At 41.8% G+C, this 19,904-nt stretch overlaps 1 protein-coding gene across 1 annotated transcript; it reads right to left on the bottom strand.

Moving 5' to 3' along the window:
- Positions 1 to 2,171: 2,171 nt before the first annotated feature.
- Positions 2,172 to 18,645, bottom strand: ufl1 (UFM1-specific ligase 1). Its single transcript, XM_063901373.1, has 19 exons — positions 18,423 to 18,645; positions 18,097 to 18,242; positions 17,920 to 17,948; positions 17,693 to 17,790; positions 17,373 to 17,487; positions 17,138 to 17,268; positions 16,153 to 16,211; positions 15,921 to 16,067; positions 14,971 to 15,146; positions 14,698 to 14,877; positions 14,483 to 14,609; positions 9,717 to 9,839; positions 9,399 to 9,519; positions 8,688 to 8,854; positions 7,697 to 7,827; positions 4,038 to 4,118; positions 3,877 to 3,962; positions 3,440 to 3,620; positions 2,172 to 2,623 (listed from the first exon to the last, which is right to left on the bottom strand). Exons 1-19 carry the CDS (start codon positions 18,497 to 18,499, stop codon positions 2,405 to 2,407), a joined length of 2,394 nt encoding a protein of 797 aa, XP_063757443.1. The 5' UTR covers positions 18,500 to 18,645; the 3' UTR covers positions 2,172 to 2,404.
- Between the last annotated feature and the right edge of the window lie 1,259 nt (positions 18,646 to 19,904).

Here is a 19,904-nt window from a genome sequence, read left to right as displayed (position 1 = left end):
GAACGAGGTGACGTAGAACTGGTCTAGGCTAACTTTAACACAATTCACTGAGGTTAGCTAGCAACCTAACAAGCTGATAAGCTTAAGCATGTTAATACACTTTATTTGGCTAAAATAATTTTACTTCAGCAACGTTAAAATGATACAGCATACAATGTGTTTGCCAGATTACCTGCTACTAGATTTACCTCAAAACTTGTATCTGTAACGTATCCCGAAAATTGTCCAGAAGAACCACTCGCTGACGACTGAGCACTCCACTCCAAGAGGGACCGATGGGTAAAAAAGCGCGCGCTGTGGTTTATCTTGCTTATGATTGGTCGGTGGTCGTGGAACGAGTCATTTGAACAAAGATTTTATTTATTGTGAAGATAGCAAACGTGTTTCTTGCTCATTATACAGTCGGTTATACAGTCTATGGTTGGTCGGTCAGTCGTCGGTCAGCCCCCCCCCCCCCTAAAAAAAACTCTTCGGATCTACACGATTCACGTCAATGACATATTTTGAGTTGAAAACGGCGAATTTCGCCGAAAGGTGACTAGTTTGCAGGTATGCATTCTATTTAATTTGGGGGGGGGGGGGGCTTTAATGTATGAGGGATGAATTAATTACACAACCCGTGGCATATGATTGAGGGGCCCTATTAAGATATATTACATAATATAACCTATGTTATATGGTTTCAGGGCCCCATTAATTGTATTATGTTGTAGAGACAATATTGAAATGATAGCGCAGGCTTGGGCTTCAGGGCCCCCTTGGCCCTCTGGCCCCTGGGCCTGGGCCCGGTAGGTCCGTGCAGTTATCCATCCTTGATCTCACCATGTCTCAAACCAAGCTTAAAGTACAGTTTAATCGAATCGTGCAAACGAGCCATAGTGCCTTTAGCTTATGCCTCTCGTTTCGTTTAGTTTCGTTTCAGTATCACCTAATGACGTGATACTGAGCCTTTTTTATTTAGTGTGGCAGCAATAGTAAACATTTTTACAACAGTTCAAATCAATGGTATGTCATGACGAGTTGTAGTATGTGATAAGATCTCTTTGTATAATTTCTCATAAAAACACATTGAAAGTGATAGTATGCAAGGTATTACATTTTATAGTCATAGTAAGCCAAAAGTTATACAAAATCAAACTAAAGTATGTAATAAAAGTCACTTCATTGTGTCTTAAAAAAATCATGTAAACTATGTCGGAAAAGGGACATTAGAGCATGGTGTAGCTCAGCAAGTTAGTTTAGTGTCTCAATTCCATTTCGAAAAACAATATGATAAAATGCACATTGTATAATTGTGAAAAATATATTTAAGTATGTCATGAAAGGCATGGTAATGTTTTATCACCGGTATAAATCATATCCCATTCTACTGTACCATAGCATAACATGTTATTAATAGTACGGACTAAATCAAGTATCACCACTGAAACACAATCGTATTTTACCTCTCCGACTTGTTTAGCGCTTACATAGTTCATATTATTACTTTTATTCATTCCAAGTTGTTGGTTGTATTTGAAGTTATTTAAAGTCTTATTTTATCTAACAACCCCACATGCAAGTGATATCTTTGGCCATGTAGTGCGATGTATCTTTAATACGTCATAGATTTGGTATGATATTCAAATGTGGTTTATTTTCACTGCTCCTAAAGGGGTGTTCCTGTAGTGTTCAGCGCCCTCCAGTGTTCCAATGCAGAATCACAGAGAAAAAAAGAACCCTTTTCTGAGGATCTATAGTTATCCACAGGGAGAGAAAAACAACTTATATTTTCCAGTGCCATTACTTTGCCCCTCACAGAAACAATTCACTGTAATCTCTAAACACACATTACATTTAATGCAGGAGGTATACTCAACTGTCACCAGCTGACTGAATTGAGGAATTCTTCAATTATCAAGGAAATGAAGAAGCTTCAATTAGTCATTTTATCTTATTACATCAAGGCCTTCTCACCTAAAAGTTTTACTGGCTTGTTTGATGGCATGGTGCTCGGCAGCAGACTGAGTTTACTCTTCATATTTACTCAGGTTCTAGAACAAGCACTTTGCTTTGCCAACTGCTGTTTGCAAGGTTATGAATACCTGTGTTTCTATAGCCATCGAGGCACCACGAGTCATACACACAGACTCTGTATCTGTACAGTCTTTTACAATAAGTCACTCAACACATGAGGAAGAGGAGAACTTTAATGAATGCATGAAGATTAGAACCTCATTGAGGATTTTCATGTGAAATGTGTTTACAGGGAGACATCCCACACAGGAATTTTCCTTTAATAATTTCGATTTATGGCCACATTAATACATCACAAAACTAAAGGCCAACATCTGCTCTAGCAGAGTTAAAAGTCTTCATCTGAACATGTGAGAGGATACTTTATGAACCATTCCTCAGATCCCTGTCAGTCCTCTGCAGTAGATGCCTTCCTCTGGGACAGCATCAGGTCTTTGACCTGCGGTGTGAGGATCAGGAGCTGCGAGCGGACGCTGCGGGCCTCCTCGTCCTGCTCCCCCACTCCTTCAGCCTCCCCCCCAGCCTCCTCCTGCTTCCTGCTCTGACTCTGGCTCACCAGCTGCTTCACCACCAGGCTCTGGTAGGCCGCCAGCAGCTGCTGTTGCTCCTACACACACACACACACACACACACACACACACACACACACACACACACACACACACACACACACACACACACACACACACACACACACACACACACACACACACACACACACACACACACACACACACACACACACACACACACACACACACACACACACACACACTCTATTACAGCGACAGTGGAACAGCTGGCGATTAACAACAGCTGCTGAGTCTAAATGCTGGATGTAAACAATCCTAAAGTGGAGCTGAAGCATTCAGACCACACTGAAGCACAGAACAAGTCTCCCTGCTAGAGCGGCTGTAGGTTTCCATGGAACTACACATCTGTCTCTAAGCACAGAGGTGGTGTGTAATTGACCTATTGACAAAATAGCTTTATGTGTCTGTCACAAACCCAAAGTGTTGAAAGAGTTGATCAGCAAACTCACAAACCCTCCCGAGGCCCAGTGACCATCAACAGCACTTGTTCCAGTCCAGTATTGACCTGGAACCAGATCTGGCCAATCTATTTTCTCATTTGTATTTGTTGACACTTTGCTTTCCATTGCTAACTGATAGCATATTGTCATTGTGTATGCACTTCTTTAAGTTGTGAAGTAAAAACCTTGGTAAACAGAGCATAGAAAGCACTTGTTAACGGTGACGAGCCGTTTGTTAAAGCTTTAACTTTCTGCTCCGTGTTGTGTTCAGGGACAGGCACCTCTAGTTCTGCTGCAGGTGGTCAAATCAAACCCACAAGAGGTTGTGTTAATGGTTAGTGTTGAATGCCTCATTCCAGTTTGAAAAGGCTTATTGAGGGTCAGACTCACCGCTGGTATCCGGCCGCAGAGCGTGCCGATGATGTGGGGCACGCAGCGGCCCGGGGCGTGCAGCATGCAGTGGGTGGAGCCCTGGAACAGCAGTACGCTGGTCAGGTGGAGCACCAGAGCAGGATCCTCCGTCTCCTTCAGTTGCTCCATCAGCGCCTGGCGGTGCAGGAACAGCGCCTGTCTGTGCGACACGTTCACATTCAGCACCACCACAAATGGAAGCATCTCTCAAAGACACATGGAGCAGCCAATTATCACGCTGAGGCCCAGTTCTGCTGCCTGAGGTATTGTGTTATGGGTCATTTTGTGTATGGAGAATGGAAATAAGAAGCAAGCTAAAAGGACACCACCACGTTAAGTGAGTGTCCAGACAGCGGATCCTCAGTGGCTTAAAGCGCCTCTACAACACATTAAAAAACCAAAGTGTTTTTTATTACCTCTCCTTCTTCTTGTCTCCCTTCTTCAGCATGAAGCCGCACACCTCTGCACACGTCTCGATGTTGGTTAGGAAGTCTTCGATGGTCTGTGAAGGAGTCTGTATTTCAGTTTGATTCTTCAAACAAAGCAGCTCATGATGTCACTGACAGGAAACACTCACCTTGCCGTTCAGGCAGTTGTGCAGCTTCATCAGAGGTCCTCTGGTATCCTCCGACAGCTTACCCAGAATCTTCACTCTGACCTGAGGAACACATCGGAGACCTTCATCACCAAGAACCAACTCTCACCAGCCCCACAGAGCATATATATATATATATATATATATATATATATATATATATACAGCTCCAGATATAATGAAGAGACCGCTGCAGCATTATCAGTTTCTCTGTTTTACTATTTATAGGTATGTCTTTGAGTTTTTATATTGTTTTCTATAAACTACTGAAATGGAATTGCTGCCATACATGTAGAGATAAAGATTTAAGAAACATGTGGAGTGGTCTCTTCATTTTTTCCACAGCTGTATATACACACTCCTCAGACGGCAGATGGAAATGAGCTATTAGCTCAAATCTGGCATAAAACATCTCTTCTTTTTTCTGAGATTCATGTATTTGTATGCATGGGCCTTGTTTAAATAAATACATAAATTACTCCACCGCTTCATAATTATAATTACTGACTGAATTAAACTCCTGTAATACATCTGTAAATAACTGCTGCAATACAGTATATACTTCCACCTTTAATAGCATAGCCTAGCTGCTACCACACAACTGTTATGGTACAGGATGTTTTTTTTGTAAATTGTAAATTGTGTAATTTCTAGTCTGATCTTTCACATTTTTATGCATGCTTCTTAATTAATATTAAACTAGCTTTGGCTCTTTAGGTTTCAAGGTTTCAAGGTTTTATTTGTCATATGCACAGCAGATACAGCGTATATGTTGGCAATGAAAATCTTATGTCGCGTGCTCCTCCAACAACTCAACATACAGTGGGGCAAAAAAGTATTTAGTCAGCCACCAATTGTGCAAGTTCTCCCATTTAAAAAGATGAGAGAGGCCTGTAATTTTTATCACAGGTATACCTCAACTATGAGAGACAAAATGAGAAAAAAAATCCAGGAAATCACATTGTAGGATTTTTAAAGAATTTATTTTCAAATTATTGTGGAAAATAAGTATTTGGTCAATAACAAAAGTTCATCTCAATACTTTGTTATATACCCTTTGTTGGCAATGACAGAGGTCAAACGTTTTCTGTAAGTCTTCACAAGGTTTTCACACACTGTTGCTGGTATTTTGGCCCATTCCTCCATGCAGATCTCCTCTAAAGCAGTGATGTTTTGGGGCTGTCGCTGGGCAACACGGACTTTCAACTCCCTCCAAACATTTCCTATGGGGTTGAGATCTGGAGACTGGCTAGGCCACTCCAGGACCTTGAAATGCTTCTTACGAAGCCACTCCTTCGTTGTCCTGGCGGTGTGTTTGGGATCATTGTCATGCTGAAAGACCCAGCCACGCTTCATCTTCAGTGCCCTTGCTGATGGAAGGAGGTTTTCACTCAAAATCTCACGATACATGGCCCCATTCATTCTTTCCCTTACACGGATCAGTCGTCCTGGTCCCTTTGCAGAAAAACAGCCCCAAAGCATGATGTTTCCACCCCCATGCTTCACAGTAGGTATGGTGTTCTTTGGATGCAACTCTGCATTCTTTCTCCTCCAAACACGACGATTTGAGTTTTTACCAAAAAGTTCTATTTTGCTTTCATCTGACCATATGACATTTTCCTAATCCTCTTCTGGATCATCCAAATGCCCTCTAGCAAACTTCAGACGGGCCTGGACATGTACTGGCTTAAGCAGGGGGACACGTGTGGAACTGCAGGATTTAAGTCCCTGGCCCTAGTGTGTTACTGATGTTAGCCTCTGTTACTTTGGTCCCAGCTCTCTGCAGGTCATTCACTAGGTCCCCCCGTGTGGTTCTGGGATTTTTGCTCACCGTTCTTGTGATCATTTTGACCCCACGGGGCGAGATCTTGCGTGGAGCCCCAGATCGAGGGAGATTAGCAGTGGTCTTGTATGTCTTCCATTTTCTAATAATTGCTCCCACAGTTGATTTCTTCACACCAAGCTGCTTACCTATTGCAGATTCAGTTTTCCCAGCCTGGTGCAGGTCTACAATTTTGTCTCTGGTCTCCTTTGACAGCTCTTTGGTCTTGGCCATAGTGGAGTTTGGAGTATGACTGTTTGAGGTTGTGGACAGGTGTCTTTTATACTGATAACGAGTTCAAAAAGATGCCATTAATACCGGTAACGAGTGGAGGACAGAGGAGCCTCTTAAAGAAGAAGTTACAGGTCTGTGAGAGCCAGAAATCTTGCTTGTTTGTAGGTGACCAAATACTTATTTTACCGAGGAATTTACCAATTAATTCATTAAAAATCCTTCAATGTGATTTCCTGGATTGTTTCCCCCATTCTGTCTCTCATAGTTGAAGTGTACCTATGATGAAAATTACAGGCATCTCTCATCTTTTTAAATGGGAGAACTTGCACAATTGGTGGCTGACTAAATACTTTTTTGCCCCACTGTACATGGTGCTAAAATAACATAAATAAAATAGTGCAAAAAGAGAGAAGAATATTTACAATAACAACAATAAAGATTTGAGGATGTGAAATATATACATATGTGGAATACATTGAGAGTATTTAAATACTTGTGGAATGAGGAGGTATGGGCAGATGCATATATTATGTATAGCAGATGTATATGGCAGATATGTACAATATATAGATATGTGTACTATAAACAGATATGTATAATATATAGATATACATGTATGTGTGTAAAAAGATGTGAGTAGACATTCACAGAGGTCAGGAGTTCAGTAGTCTTATAGCCTGTGGTATAAAACTGTCTCTGAGTCTGGTGGTCTTGGTCCGGATGCTGCGGTACCGTCTGCCAGACGGCAGCAGACAGAACAGATTGTTGCTGGGGTGATGGGGGTCCTTTAATATCCTACCGGCCTTCTTCCTACACCGCTGGGTGTAGAGGTCCTCCATGGATGGCAGCTCCGTCCTGGTGATGTGCTGAGCAGTTTTCACCACCCTCTGTAGAGTCTAGAGGTTGAGGGCGGTGCAACTGCCATACCAGGCGGTGATGCAGCCAGTCAGGATACTCTCGATGGTGCACCTGTAGAAGTTGCAGAGTATCCTGGAGTCCATGTTGAACTTCCGCAGCCTGCGGAGGAAGAAGAGCCGCTGTCGAGCCGTCTTGGATATGACCCTGGTGTGATGTGTCCATGTCAGGTCCTCACTGATGTTTACCCCGAGGAACCTGAAGCTGCTGACTCTCTCCACAGGAGTCCCGTCGATGGTGATGGGTGTGTGTGCCTCTCTCTGCCTCTTCCTGTAGTCCACAATCAGCTCCTTTGTTTTGCTGACGTTGAGATGGAGGTTGTTGTCCTGGCACCAAGATGTCAGGGCTCTGACCTCCTCTCTGTACGCCGTCTCGTCGCCGTCTGTGATCAGGCCGATGACGGTCGTGTCGTCAGCAAACTTGATGATGGTGTTGGATCAACAATTAACATTGTTACTTGTTCTAACAATGTTAATGTCCCCTCTGTGGGGGAATAAAGGTATTCTAATTCTCCAGCTGAACAGTGAGAGGAGACTCCGGACCAGTAGTCTGTCTTAAGGTTCCTAACTGAGTGAAATGACTCCATGTGTCAGCAATAGGATTCTGTAAAGGCATAGCACATCCTGTTGTTTCTATTGGCCCTGACACACAGAGCAGGACCTTTACTCACCTCAGGGGTGATGGTGCTGGGATTCTCCACAGACATCATCAGGTCAGCAGCCAGGAAGTTCACCAGGATGTTGGAGACGTCCGTGCACACAGTCTTCAGAACGTGCTTGGCAATGTGGACCTGGGTTTCATCTGCATGAGTCAAGGATTTCAATAAAGTTAGCTTTGACTTTTCTCCCTTTATTTACAGATTCACTGCGTAGTTCTACGTGTGATAGAGTGTAATATACCGAGTGTGTTAAGGCCCCTATACGTCATAAATACAGCATGAGGGATTTAGAACACACAAGCCCATAAAACATAGTCGTTCTTAATGCCGACTGACAAGCAACCGCAACTCCTTCCTGCAAAATGACTAAATCCCAAATAGGAGGACCAAAAACCTTGAACAGTTCTGCTGGAGTGAGTGTTCACACCTCAATACAAAAAGATTCCTTCTATCTGTACAGGATTTATAAATCTCCAAAGTTTTGGCATTTAGTGGGAAGAAAATAGTGCCTAAATGAGACTGCTCACAACACGTCAGTGATGATCCTGAGTAACCAGGGTGTAACCTGGCGCTGTCGAGTTTAATCTATTGCCATTTGTTGGAGAGAAGGCAGACATGTCCACGCTGATGCTCACAACAACCAGTAACTCACAGCAACACAATATAGGTTGCACAAATAACAGGAAAACTGTGTGTTTTTTATTCAGTGAAGGACTGTCCCTTAAGGGATTTCATTTGATCAAATCACTTTTAAAACTCACATTTTTAGAATTGCTTTTATGCGATTGAATTTTTTTCTTTAAATATGTTGTTTAGTGCACTTTTAATGTGAAAGATATATCACCTGTATCTATGTTTCGAAAGTTGCTATATAAATAAAGTATATTATTATTATTTATGTAATTGTGCTCCACTCACTGCATGTGTCTGCCTTCAGGCGTTCTGGTTGGACCGAGAAAGGTTTTCCTATCATTTAAGATTTCCACTCTAGTGTACAATTTACCAGAGAAGAACTTGGTGCCTTTCTCGAAGAGGCGGATGTTGTTGTAGAGGCTGCTGATCTCCTCCTGCAGATCCTTCATGCTCTTCTTCTTGTTGGCCCTGGACGGTGAGCTGGTGGAGGACATGAACACCGAGCGCAGCACCTCCTGATAGGCTTTACTCAGAGGCCTGCAGAGACACTCACAGTGAGAACGTGTACTTGTACTTGAGTAAAAGAAGAAGTACTCAGATCTTGTACTTGGGTAAAAGTAGAAGTACTCAGATCTTGTACTTGGGTAAAAGTAGAAGTACTCAGATCTTGTACTTGGGTAAAAGTATAAGTACTCAGATCTTGTTCTTGAGTAAAAGTAGAAGTACTCAGATCTTGTATTTGAGTAGTGTTCTCAGAGCTGGTAAAGGTGCAGCTATTTTAATGGCTTTGTATACTACAGGGTAGCTGCTGAATTTACTCCAGGTGAACTAAAGTCTGATTTAAGGGCTGATTATATTTACCATCATTAATCCAGATCTGTAAAGAAACTAAAGGGATTAAATACATGTACTGCAGTAAAAGTACACCATTTACCTCTGAACTGTAGTAGAGAAGAAGTACAAGGGAGCAACAACATTTAAATACTTAACTAAAGTAAAAGTCTCAAGAATGTACCTGAGTAAAAGTACCTCACTTTCCCCGCTATGGGACTGATAGAGGAATTCTGATTCTGAGTATTACCTGACTAGCTGCTCCGCCAGTTCACAGAGGATTTCTTCGGGGCAGTCGCTTACTCTCTCTTCTAGAACAGTCACGATCTCCTCCTGGGCCATGAAGGGGGCTGCAGTCTGTTTACTGCGATCTTTGAGAGGTAAAACACTAATTAGTCTCACAGGGATTCTAAAGATCACTCCGTCTCCCATGAAAAAAGCTTAACAACCCAGGGGGGAGATTTCTCTCCCCCCCGCCTTCAGACTCTTGTTACAGTGAGCAGGCTTAATGTCACACAGACACATGGTGTCCCTGTGACAGGAAGTAGCTGTGTGTCCATGAGCGTACTTTGCTGAGAGGGTCCGGTCTCCTCGTCGCTGTCCTCGTCCCTCCTCCCTTTCTTTTTGGTTTTACGGATGCGGAACTCTCTGGCATTGCCTCCCCCGCCTGACTTCGCGCAGCCGCTGCCCTCTGGGAAGACAAACAGTTGGCACATGATGTATGAAACACAAACTAATAACCTTCTTCACTAATAATAATAATTCATTGCATTTATTTTAGTGCCTTTCCAGGTGCTCAAAGTACTTTACAATACATATTACGCATACAGTGGTGTTCCCCAAGTGTTTGCCCCCTTCCTGATTTCTTATTTTCTTGCATGTTTGTCATACTTAAATGTTTCAGATCATCAAACAAATTTAAATATTAGACAAAGATAACACAAGTAAACACAACGTGCAGTTTAAATGAAGGTGTTTATCATTAAGGGGAAAAAAAATCCAAACCTACATGGCCCTGTGTGAAAAAGTGATTGCCCCCCCCTGTTAAAACATGAATTTACTGTGGTTTATCACATCTTTGGAAAGCTGAGTTCAATTTCTCTAGCCACACCCAGGCCTGATTACTGCCACACCTGTTCTCAATCAAGAAATCACTTAAAAAGGACCTGCCTGACAAAGTGAAGTAGACCAAAATATCCTCAAAAGCTAGACATCATACTGCGATCCAAAGAAATTCAGGAACAGATGAGAAACAAAGTAATTGAGATCTATCAGTCTGGAAAAGTTTATAAAGCCATTTCTAAAGCTTTGGGACTCCAGCGAACCATAGTGAGAGCCATTATCCATAAATGGCGAAAACATGTGTAGTGCCCTACTAATTTCTGTTTACATTTTCATTTATAAAGAAATGAAAAGGGTTATACATATGTGTATTGGCATGTTGTTTTGTTTCGTCACCACTAAGTTACAAGAAGAGTACATTCAGTGTCAGTTATTCGTTAAGTTGTCATATTTCCTATGTTTTAGAAGTCCTGTGTATTGGTTGGTAGAGGTGTCAGTTATATAGCGAACAAATCAGAGTTCAGTGTTCTAACCTACCGGGTTTGAGAAGAGGGGGGACTTAGGTAGGAGAAGCGCGAAAAGGAGAGAGAGGTAAAGTACAGAGAAGTTAAGACCGGAAGAAAACATCTTTATTTATTTTGGGTTACCAATGTTAAAATAAGATAGAAGTGCTGTTGTGTGTTCGAGTACCTGGGAGAAAAGCGGGGAACCCATTTGGTGACAAATTCACAAGATTATGCTAACTGTAGCAACGGCTAAGTTAGCCTCAAGTTTAGCTGCGTTGTCCGGAGTCCGGGTTTATTGTTTCGTAGTTGAACAGTAGGCCTATAGACGTAATCTTAAGAGACTCGTGTGCCTGCCTGCTGCCGGTTGACAGAAGAAGGACATTGGGCCAACAGGAGGACTACGCGGGATTGTTTCATCGGGGAGATACGTCTATGGATTAGTTATTATTTTTTTATTTGTATTTTTATTTATTATTATTAAGTTTGAAACACAAATTGCAAATGATAAATTTAGAGATAGTATAGCCAGATTACATGGTAACCCATGATTCAACATATAACATTATTTAAGACTGCTAGCTATTTTCTACATTACTATGTTTACATTAACAGATAAGACCAGTTAATGATACCATTGGCAAATGTTAATTATTAGCCTAGCTTCTAGATTTGACTTAGCCTGGCTGGCTAGGTCAGTTAAAAGCACCAGGCAACTTAATAGCATAGTAATAAGACCATAGTACGTAAACACTTATCTTACCTTTCCTATGATTACGAACATTTTCTTAATCTTCACATGATAAATCCGCGGCTCGTGTTCCCATCCTGATCGAAAATAAAGGTACGCCTCAGTGCTTTTGAACGCCTTCAGAGACTCCCTGCTGTAAGGCGACGGGTTGTGTACCAGGTCAATGAAAATGTCGCCGAAACAAACGTTTGGCAAATATTCAGCGGACAAAAGCGGGGTTAGTATGCCATTTGGCAGAACATATGGATCCAATCCTGAAATACTTGTTTTTGTCACGTAACGCTGCTTCTCCTCCGCGGAGAGATGAGTTTGGCTAGCCATTTCCCACTCGAACCATTAGAAGGCGCTTAGCACTCGATGCTCTGCACGGTCCTAAAGATGGCGGCAGGACAACAAAAGTCACGTGACTGAAACCCATGAATAGCTACGGCCTATCGCCGTGCTACCTGAGGGCTTTTCGTGACCAAAGTGAGAACCCTAGATAGGAGAGCTTATAGTAGGTCCCACCACAGCTCCTCCCATGCTTGTACTACTGTCCTGGTTTACTTAACCTGTCCTGAGCTAAGTGGTTTGGAGGGCTACACATTGAACAGTGTTGAACCTTCCCAGGAGTGGCCGGCCGACCACAATTGCACCAAGAGTGCAGCGACGACTCATCCAAGAGGTCGCAAAACACCACACAACAACACCCAAAGAACTGCAGGCCTCACCTGCCTCAGTTAAGGTCAGTGTTCATGACTCCACCATAAGAAAGAGAACGGGCAAAAATGGCCTGCATGGCAGAGTTCCAAGACGAAAACCACTGCTAACCAAAGAGAACATAAAAGCTTGTCTCAGTTTTGCCAGAAAACATCTTGATGATCCCCAATACTTTTGGGAAAATACTCTGTGGACTGACGAGACAAAAGTTGAACTTTTTGGAAGGTGTGTGCCCCATTAAACCCGGTGTAAAAGTAACAGCATTTCAGAAAAGGAACATCCTACCAACAGTAAATATGGTGGTGGTGGTAGTGTGATGGTCTGGGGCTGTTTTGCTAATTCAGGACCTGGAAGACTTGCTGTGGTAAATGGAATCATAAATTCCGCTGTCTACCATAAATCCTGAAGGAGAATGTCCGGGCATCTGTTTGTGACCTCAAGCTGAAGCGCACTTTGGTGCTGAAGCGCACTTTGGTGCTGAAGCGCACTTTGGTTCTGCAGCAGGACAATGATTCAATGGATTAAGAAAAACAAAATGAAGACTTTGGAGGGGCCTAGTCATGACCTGAATCCGATTGACATTCTGTGGCATGACCTTAAAAAGGCAGTTCATGCACGAAAACCCTCCAATGTGGCTGAATAACAACAATTCTGCAAAGATGAGATGAGCTGTAAAAGACTCATTAGCAGTTATCGCAAACGCTTGATTGCAGTTGTTGCTGCTAAGGGTGGTCCAACCAGTTATTAGGTTTAGGGGGCAATCACTTTTTCACACAGGGCCATGTAGGTTTGGATTTTTTCCCCCTTAATAATAAACACCTTCATTTAAAAACTGCACTTTGTGTTTACTTGTGTTATCTTTGTCTAATATTTAAATTTGTTTGATCTGAAACAATTAAGTGTGACAAACATGCAAGAAAATAAGAAATCAGGAAGGGGGCAAACACTTTTGCACACCACTGTATTAGACATGTAACACATCAATGCTGTTGAAACCCCCACAGGAGAAATGTAGGGTTAAAATGTCCGGACAAGGGACACAACGACAAGCTGCCTGCAGTGGGGATTGAATCTGTGCCCCCTCGATCGCAGGCCACACCCTACATGATATATTATGTATAATATGTATATCTAACCTGCTGACCATTCCAGATCTAAGTGACATTACTAATCTTAAATTCTTTCTGTTCTGTACCCTTCAAATGTTCATTCATTTTCTCTAGTACAGTTCATTAAAAAACATGTATTCAAATTGCATTCTTGTTGTCTTCCTCTGAAACTGTGACTGAGATTAAATCAATCTGATACTCAAAGAAAGGAACTGGCGTAAAATATCAAAAGATAGATTTACTAAAGCCATATGGGCAGTTTAATTTCTGTTTCACCATCATTTAGTCCTGAAAATATCTGCAGCAAATAACTCCTGAGGATGAAATGTACTACATTAATGTGACCTGCACCTTTACCCATGAAAGGATTCAAAAAGAGGCTTCAAGAAGCTTGGATATCAGAGCAGCTGGGAGGAGTCCATCAACACGACAGTAAGAGAACATTTAGATTATCTGCAAAATACATTTAATGAGAATATTCTCAGGTCTTTATCCTTCTATGATCATAAACCGACTGTATTTTCAAGGACAATTATTGGACTCAAACCATCTAGGCCACTCCCCTTCGTGAGACAAATGGAGAAAGTTCATTTAGAACTGGAGGAAAAATATATCTACATTTATATATTAATAATGAAAGTATATCTTGGTTATGAAGTAAATCATGTATTAATACAACAAGTCAATGCATAAAACTGAATGGACACTGTCACCCCCAACCCCCCACCCCTAATTATATGGTCCTGTTTTGTTTGTAGTGTGTTTGAACATTGTCTTTGTCTTTATGTCCTGGAAAAAAAGGACATCACCGGAACCTTCGATGGACCTAATGATAATGAATCTGTAGATTAATGATCAGGATCAACAGTTGCTCGGCAGCCCTAGTTTGAATGTTGGTGCCCCCCCTGCCCTTCTCGAGTTTTCTCAGCGCTCTCATTGGACACTTCTGTTTCTCTGTCTCATAGCTCCCTAACAACCAGCGCCTAGCGTTCTGGGCTCCAAAACAAATAAACAAGTCAGAGAACTGTTGAGGATCCAGAAACCTCCTAGGAGAGCGCAGACACTTCAGAGCGCTGGAACAAGAGGACGTACATTTCTCTGATGTAGAAAGAGATCTTAGAAATTAGTCTGAGACAATTGTGTCAACAGTCTGCACTAGATTTCAACGTGTGTGTGTGTGTGTGTGTGTGGTGGCCTGGACTTCACCAACCTGTGGTCTTCTTCTTGCGTTCTGCTTCTCTCTTGTCCTTTTTGGAAGTTGCTGTGCTCTCTGTCAGCATGGACGCTTGCTTCAGATCGTCTTCAGTTATCAGGAACACTGGATTGTTCTTCACTTCCTGAGAGACACATGAACACACACTGTACTTTCAAAGTCTTTCTTCCTTTTGATATTAGTCCTGCAGATGTGACAGCAGATGGCTGTACCTTCTCAGCTTTCTGCTGCATGGCTTCCTCAAACAGAGAGAGGCAGTTGCTGATGAACTTCTCACTGACGACCACCGTGTCTCCCAGCACTCTGGCGGAGGACTGGACATTAGTGCTTCTCATCGCCTCAGTGATCAGAATCCCCATGTCCTCCACTGACAGGCAGCTGGGCAAAATGGGCTAAAAGAGCCAGAGTGAGAGCCAGGATTAAAGCAGGAGAGATTCATATATTTACCATGAACCGTGGCTCAGTACGGACAGCTGTGTGAGCACCTGTATGTCAGTCCATGTGGCCGAGTTGACAGCCTCCTCCACAGAAGCCTCCACCTGGTCCACCAGGGCCTGCCCCACGCAGGCCGCCCTGAGGAACAGCAGCTTGCTGGACTTGAAGCGCTTCTTGATGTAGCTGCTTGGCTCAGGGATCCCCAGTCGGACCAGCGCATCAAACTCTGCAGGAGGAGGAACACACTCAGACTACCCTGCATCCACATCACGCCACGTATACAGCTCCGGAAAAAATTAAGAGACCCCTTCAGCATTATGGGTTTATCTAGTTTAACTATTTATAGGTATGTCTTTGAGTATTTTTTAATGTATTCTATAAACTACTGACAACATTTCTCTGTGTTGGAATTCAACAGACACTGGAATTGCTGCCATACATGTAGAGATAAAGATCTGAGAAACATATGGAGTGGTCTCTTCATTTTTTCCAGAGCTGTATATACAAATATATATTATTCAGTACTTAACAATAAATACATAGGTTTGGGAGGGGTACTTATTATATCAAATGCAATGCAAATAAATAAAAGAGAAACTAAAAATCAAAAAAGAAAAGTATTTAAAATCTACTGTATAGTAACAGTGTAATGCTGTACAGCATATAACATCACGGTCACATGACTTCCCCATCACTAAGCTAAGCTAAGGGTCGCTATTGTTTGTCGTGAAGACGTTTGGTAGTTTCATTTAGTTGCAGTGAATAATATTTTTAAGACACATTGCGGAAACAGTTTTATATTGCCTGGTTGTAAAAATAAATAAAGATAAAATCACTTCCCCTGCTCATAAAAACATCCCCAGGCTCTCCGCTCATGCTCAACATCACCACGTTTTCCACCAGGTAATAAAACTGTCTCACAATACTCTCAGCTATGAGGAGAGAAATGCCCATTTGTAATGGAAAATATGCTGAATAATAATAATAATAAAACCTGTACCTAGATATCCGTTCTGCTTGAGGAAAGCGTCTACCCAGGCGTTCTGTGTTTTGGAGTAGATATCAGGGATGTACACAGCTTTGTCCTGCCGGCCTCCCACCACGCTGCCCTTCAGACGCCCGGTGTTCACCAGCTCCTCCAGGACCGCTGGCAACAACAGAGCATCACAGCATCAGACACCGAGGCACACTACCGCCACTAACACACAGAGGCATCAAACGTCTCTGCTTACAGTACAGAAGATGTTCCTGGAAGCCAAAAGCTGCGATCATGCTGCTGACAGGTGTCGGCCTGCAGGAGACAGAATCAGGAGGGCATTTAGTGTGAAATAAAAATAACAGTCAATAAAAACATTGGGCCTCATGCAAAGACATTTTCTTCTATCAACTTTCGTAATAAGAGTGCTCCAGTCTGGTTTTAAGTTGCTTGTTTCAGCCAGATGAATAACACCTGTTCCTGAGCACCTGCATGTGTGTGAGATGGGGAAAAGTAAGCAGAATTAACACCCCAAAATAACTTTGCAGGGTTTCCTTTTCAGCTGTGTTTCATCCACAAAATTGTAACCAAAAGGTAAAAAGAAAAATGTAATTCTGCTGAGATTCATTCCTGCTGACAGACAAGCAGATAAAAACAGAACACGCTTAGAAGTGTGAGTATTTGTATGAGGCGACCCGAATCAAATGAAAATGATATTAACATCTGTCAATGACATACAGTAATATTGGAGCAGCTCTGTGATAAAGGGAACAATCTGACATAAAGATACTTAAATATGTCTTTCTAAACCAAATCGGTTCATGACTCAGGAGGTTGCATAATGGTCATTTACATGGGTAAGAGATATAGGTGAATATGAGGCATTCATTTAAGTAATTATGCTAATTTGGGTATAACATTGAAACATTTATTAGATGAACACTTTATGATTAATCGTAAGCGTGGTCATTTCTTTCAAAGAGAAATTGGTCAGTGCAGCTAGTTGGCAAAATCTGTTGTACGAGAGTTTCTTGCATGATCAGAATCAGAAGTACTTTATTTATCCTAAACTGGGAAATTTTTGCGTTGCAGCAGCGAAATACAAGAGAAGCAAAACAAATACAAATAATTAGAACTAAAAAATAAAGTAAAAATGAATGAAAATGAAATATACAAATAGGCAATAATAATATAGTGTAAGAAATGATGCCCAATGTGTGAAATGCATGAGCCACGTTTACCTGGTAATGGCACTGAACAGCCCTCGGATCCTGGCTTTGTGACGAGCAACAAAAGATGGAGTGAATATCACCCCCCTGTTGTACTCGTCCATCTCTCCCTTGATCAGCTTCCCGAGACGCTTTGACAGCTCCTGAGGTTCATCACAAAACACACATTTATCAATATTCATTCTTCTCTTCTGACGTCTGCTGTGATGAAAACATGCAGTAAAAGGCTGGCAGTGGTGACACTCACCTCAGTCAAGACATCTCCTGGGAGGTCGTAGTTTTTACACAGTTCTGCGATACTGATCAAACCAGCCTCCTGCAGCTTATCGTTCACTTCCTCAGCCAAGCGGTCCAAGTACGAGCTGCAGAAAGACAAGATCAGATGCAAAGTCTGAAAATATGTGCTTTTCAATTTTGCCTGTTCATTGAGATCTTCACTTCACATTAGAAATCAAGGAATAAGTGTTCTTTAAAGTCTACCACTATTGATAGTTTTTGTTTAGTTACTGTCCAAGAAACAAGAGATACTACCTTTTCATAGAAGGCTAACTGTCACTGAATACTCACTCATCAATAAGTTGTCCCAGTACGAGTTGAACTCCTTTATCATATTTAGCAATGTCACTTGCTCTGCTTTCCACATGGACCCAATCCACATTGAGGATCTGAAAATAAGAAGATCAAGACATAACTCATAGGAAATCAACTAATGTAGGTAACATGGATTGTGTGTCTGACATATGGTACAGGACACAGCTGGTACACACAGCCACATTTCAACCTGCTTAACACACCTGCTGGAGGTCCACGATGTTGATTCTCCCTGTATAGATGGAATGACAGGAACAATTCACTGTTATCATCCCCAACTCTCAATATGCTACAGCTCACAGTGTTATGCATGATTTTCAGGCCATGAGGAAGTTCTTCTGAGCTTGCTAAGCAGACAGTATGATGTGTGGAACACTGACCTCCATGCACGTAGAGCTCATCTCGTATCTCCCTGCTAATCTGAGCCGGGGTGATGTACTCCTTTCCATCCAGTGTGTGCACCACATCCAGCTTCTTCTCTTGGACCAGTTTTGCAATAATTTCAATGCAATTCCTCTCCGATAGCCTGAAAAAGGGCAAGAACGTGTCATAACTGGCTCATACCTGCTAATTGTACGTCTACATTTGGTATTATACATTATAGCATTTCACAGAAAGAAGATATTTTAAAAATAGCTTAGCAGCGTTACTTCTGAATGAAAGTTAATGCTACCTAACATTAGCTGCGCTGCTAACAGGTTCTTACCTTTGCACTGTGTCAGCAAACTGTGCTCTCTGAAAATCAGCAGCAAGTCGGCGGATTTCTTCCCACTCATCCGCCATTGTTTAAAGTGTATTTTTTACCAAGAGTCAGCTGTCAGGACTTTCTTCAAACATTCGCTGCCAATAAGCAAGTGCAGGGCTAGCTAGCTGCTACCAGACTCGAGCCACACGTCAACATAGAGTGAGGTGTAACCGAGAGCCGCGAGGGACAAATCTCCTGATTTGTAAAAAGCGATAGCCATAGTGTAACACCTATTTATATTGATTTTAGAGGAAAATTATAATCAGAGTCTATTTTTGTAGGATTTTTCTTAACCAGGGCTAAGGGAACTTCAAGACGTGTTTCTCCAAAACTCAGCTTTCAGGAAAATCATTTTTGTTTTACATTATTTATTTTAATAAAACACCCAAGATAAAATCCCCACATAACATATATTGTATTCTATTTAGTACAATATTTTTTAGTAAACTGGGCTATCTTTATTTTCAACAGACTTGTAATTTGAACATTGCCAAATTCTTATAAAATGATTAGATTAGTTTGACCAGGCCCCCCTAACTTGGTTATTAAGTGACATACACATTTTGAAAAAGGCAGGAAAAGCATCTATTTAAAAAAATGCGTTGATGATTATTCATCATTTACTGTATCAAATTAACGCCACCAATCTGTATTTTTCCAACCTATTAAATATGGAAATGTATTTTAAAAAACTGTTAACATTAACTTATTATTCGTTCTCAGTTAGATGATTATATATTGTTTCAAACTAATGATAATATCTATGGTGTTAATATTACACCCCCACGAGCTCTGTATTTAAATGAGTACACTGAAACGCTGCTTCCTTTTGAACCGAACAGTGGGCAGGTGAGCTGCTGTCCACAAAGGTGAGCTGATCATGTATTGTATTGAAATGCCATACTGTTTAAAAACACACAGGTTAGCTAATGCTGTCCAGTGTCATCACAGGTGAGGTAACAGGTGCTCTGTGACTGTGAAATGTAAAGGACAGTAGCAGCCTCGCGCTGAGGTGTGTGTATAAATTAGGGTGTATGTGCACTGCGTGAGTTTAGAGAGGACGCTAACAAGTGTCCAGTGTTTGGAGACTGGTTTCCCGCGGAAAAAGCGGATGTTTGCACAGTGTCTTCCCATTGAAAAAAACGGATGATTGTACCGTGGTTTGCTCTGGAACACGGATGTATGGGCACTGGGGTATGGAACGCCAACAGTGCCATAAAACGTCACTAATTAAAAGCGTTCTATTTTTTTTGAAAAGTTTGCTGTTTTAAAAACCCTGAGATTGCTGAAGTTTGGGGGCCGGTCTGCTTTGGATGTGCTGTATTTTCTTTGTCAGCAATTTTAGAAACACTACATTTTTCCTTCTCTCTGCAGTATTGTTGTGTTTTCCATTGCAGAGATGGTTAGGGCTCTATGGGCGTCACCACAATATAATTTGGGGGG

The sequence above is a fragment of the Eleginops maclovinus genome, chromosome 15, assembly GCF_036324505.1.
Source record: "Eleginops maclovinus isolate JMC-PN-2008 ecotype Puerto Natales chromosome 15, JC_Emac_rtc_rv5, whole genome shotgun sequence".
In the NCBI taxonomy this organism is placed as follows: Eukaryota; Metazoa; Chordata; class Actinopteri; order Perciformes; family Eleginopidae; genus Eleginops; species Eleginops maclovinus.
This window is presented reverse-complemented; position numbering and strand designations above follow the sequence as displayed.

Excerpts from the sequence above, each read along its gene's own strand:
- ufl1 (XM_063901373.1), bottom strand. The coding sequence starts at position 18,499 with ATGGCGGATGAGTGGGAAGAAATCCGCCGACTTGCTGCTGATTTTCAG. Across the intron at positions 18,243-18,422 it reads TTTGCTGACACAGTGCAAAG|GCTATCGGAGAGGAATTGCA; the intron begins GTAAGAACCTGT and ends GCCCTTTTTCAG. Across the intron at positions 4,119-7,696 it reads CCAGCACCATCACCCCTGAG|GTCAGAGTGAAGATTCTGGG; the intron begins GTGAGTAAAGGT and ends TGTGTTCCTCAG.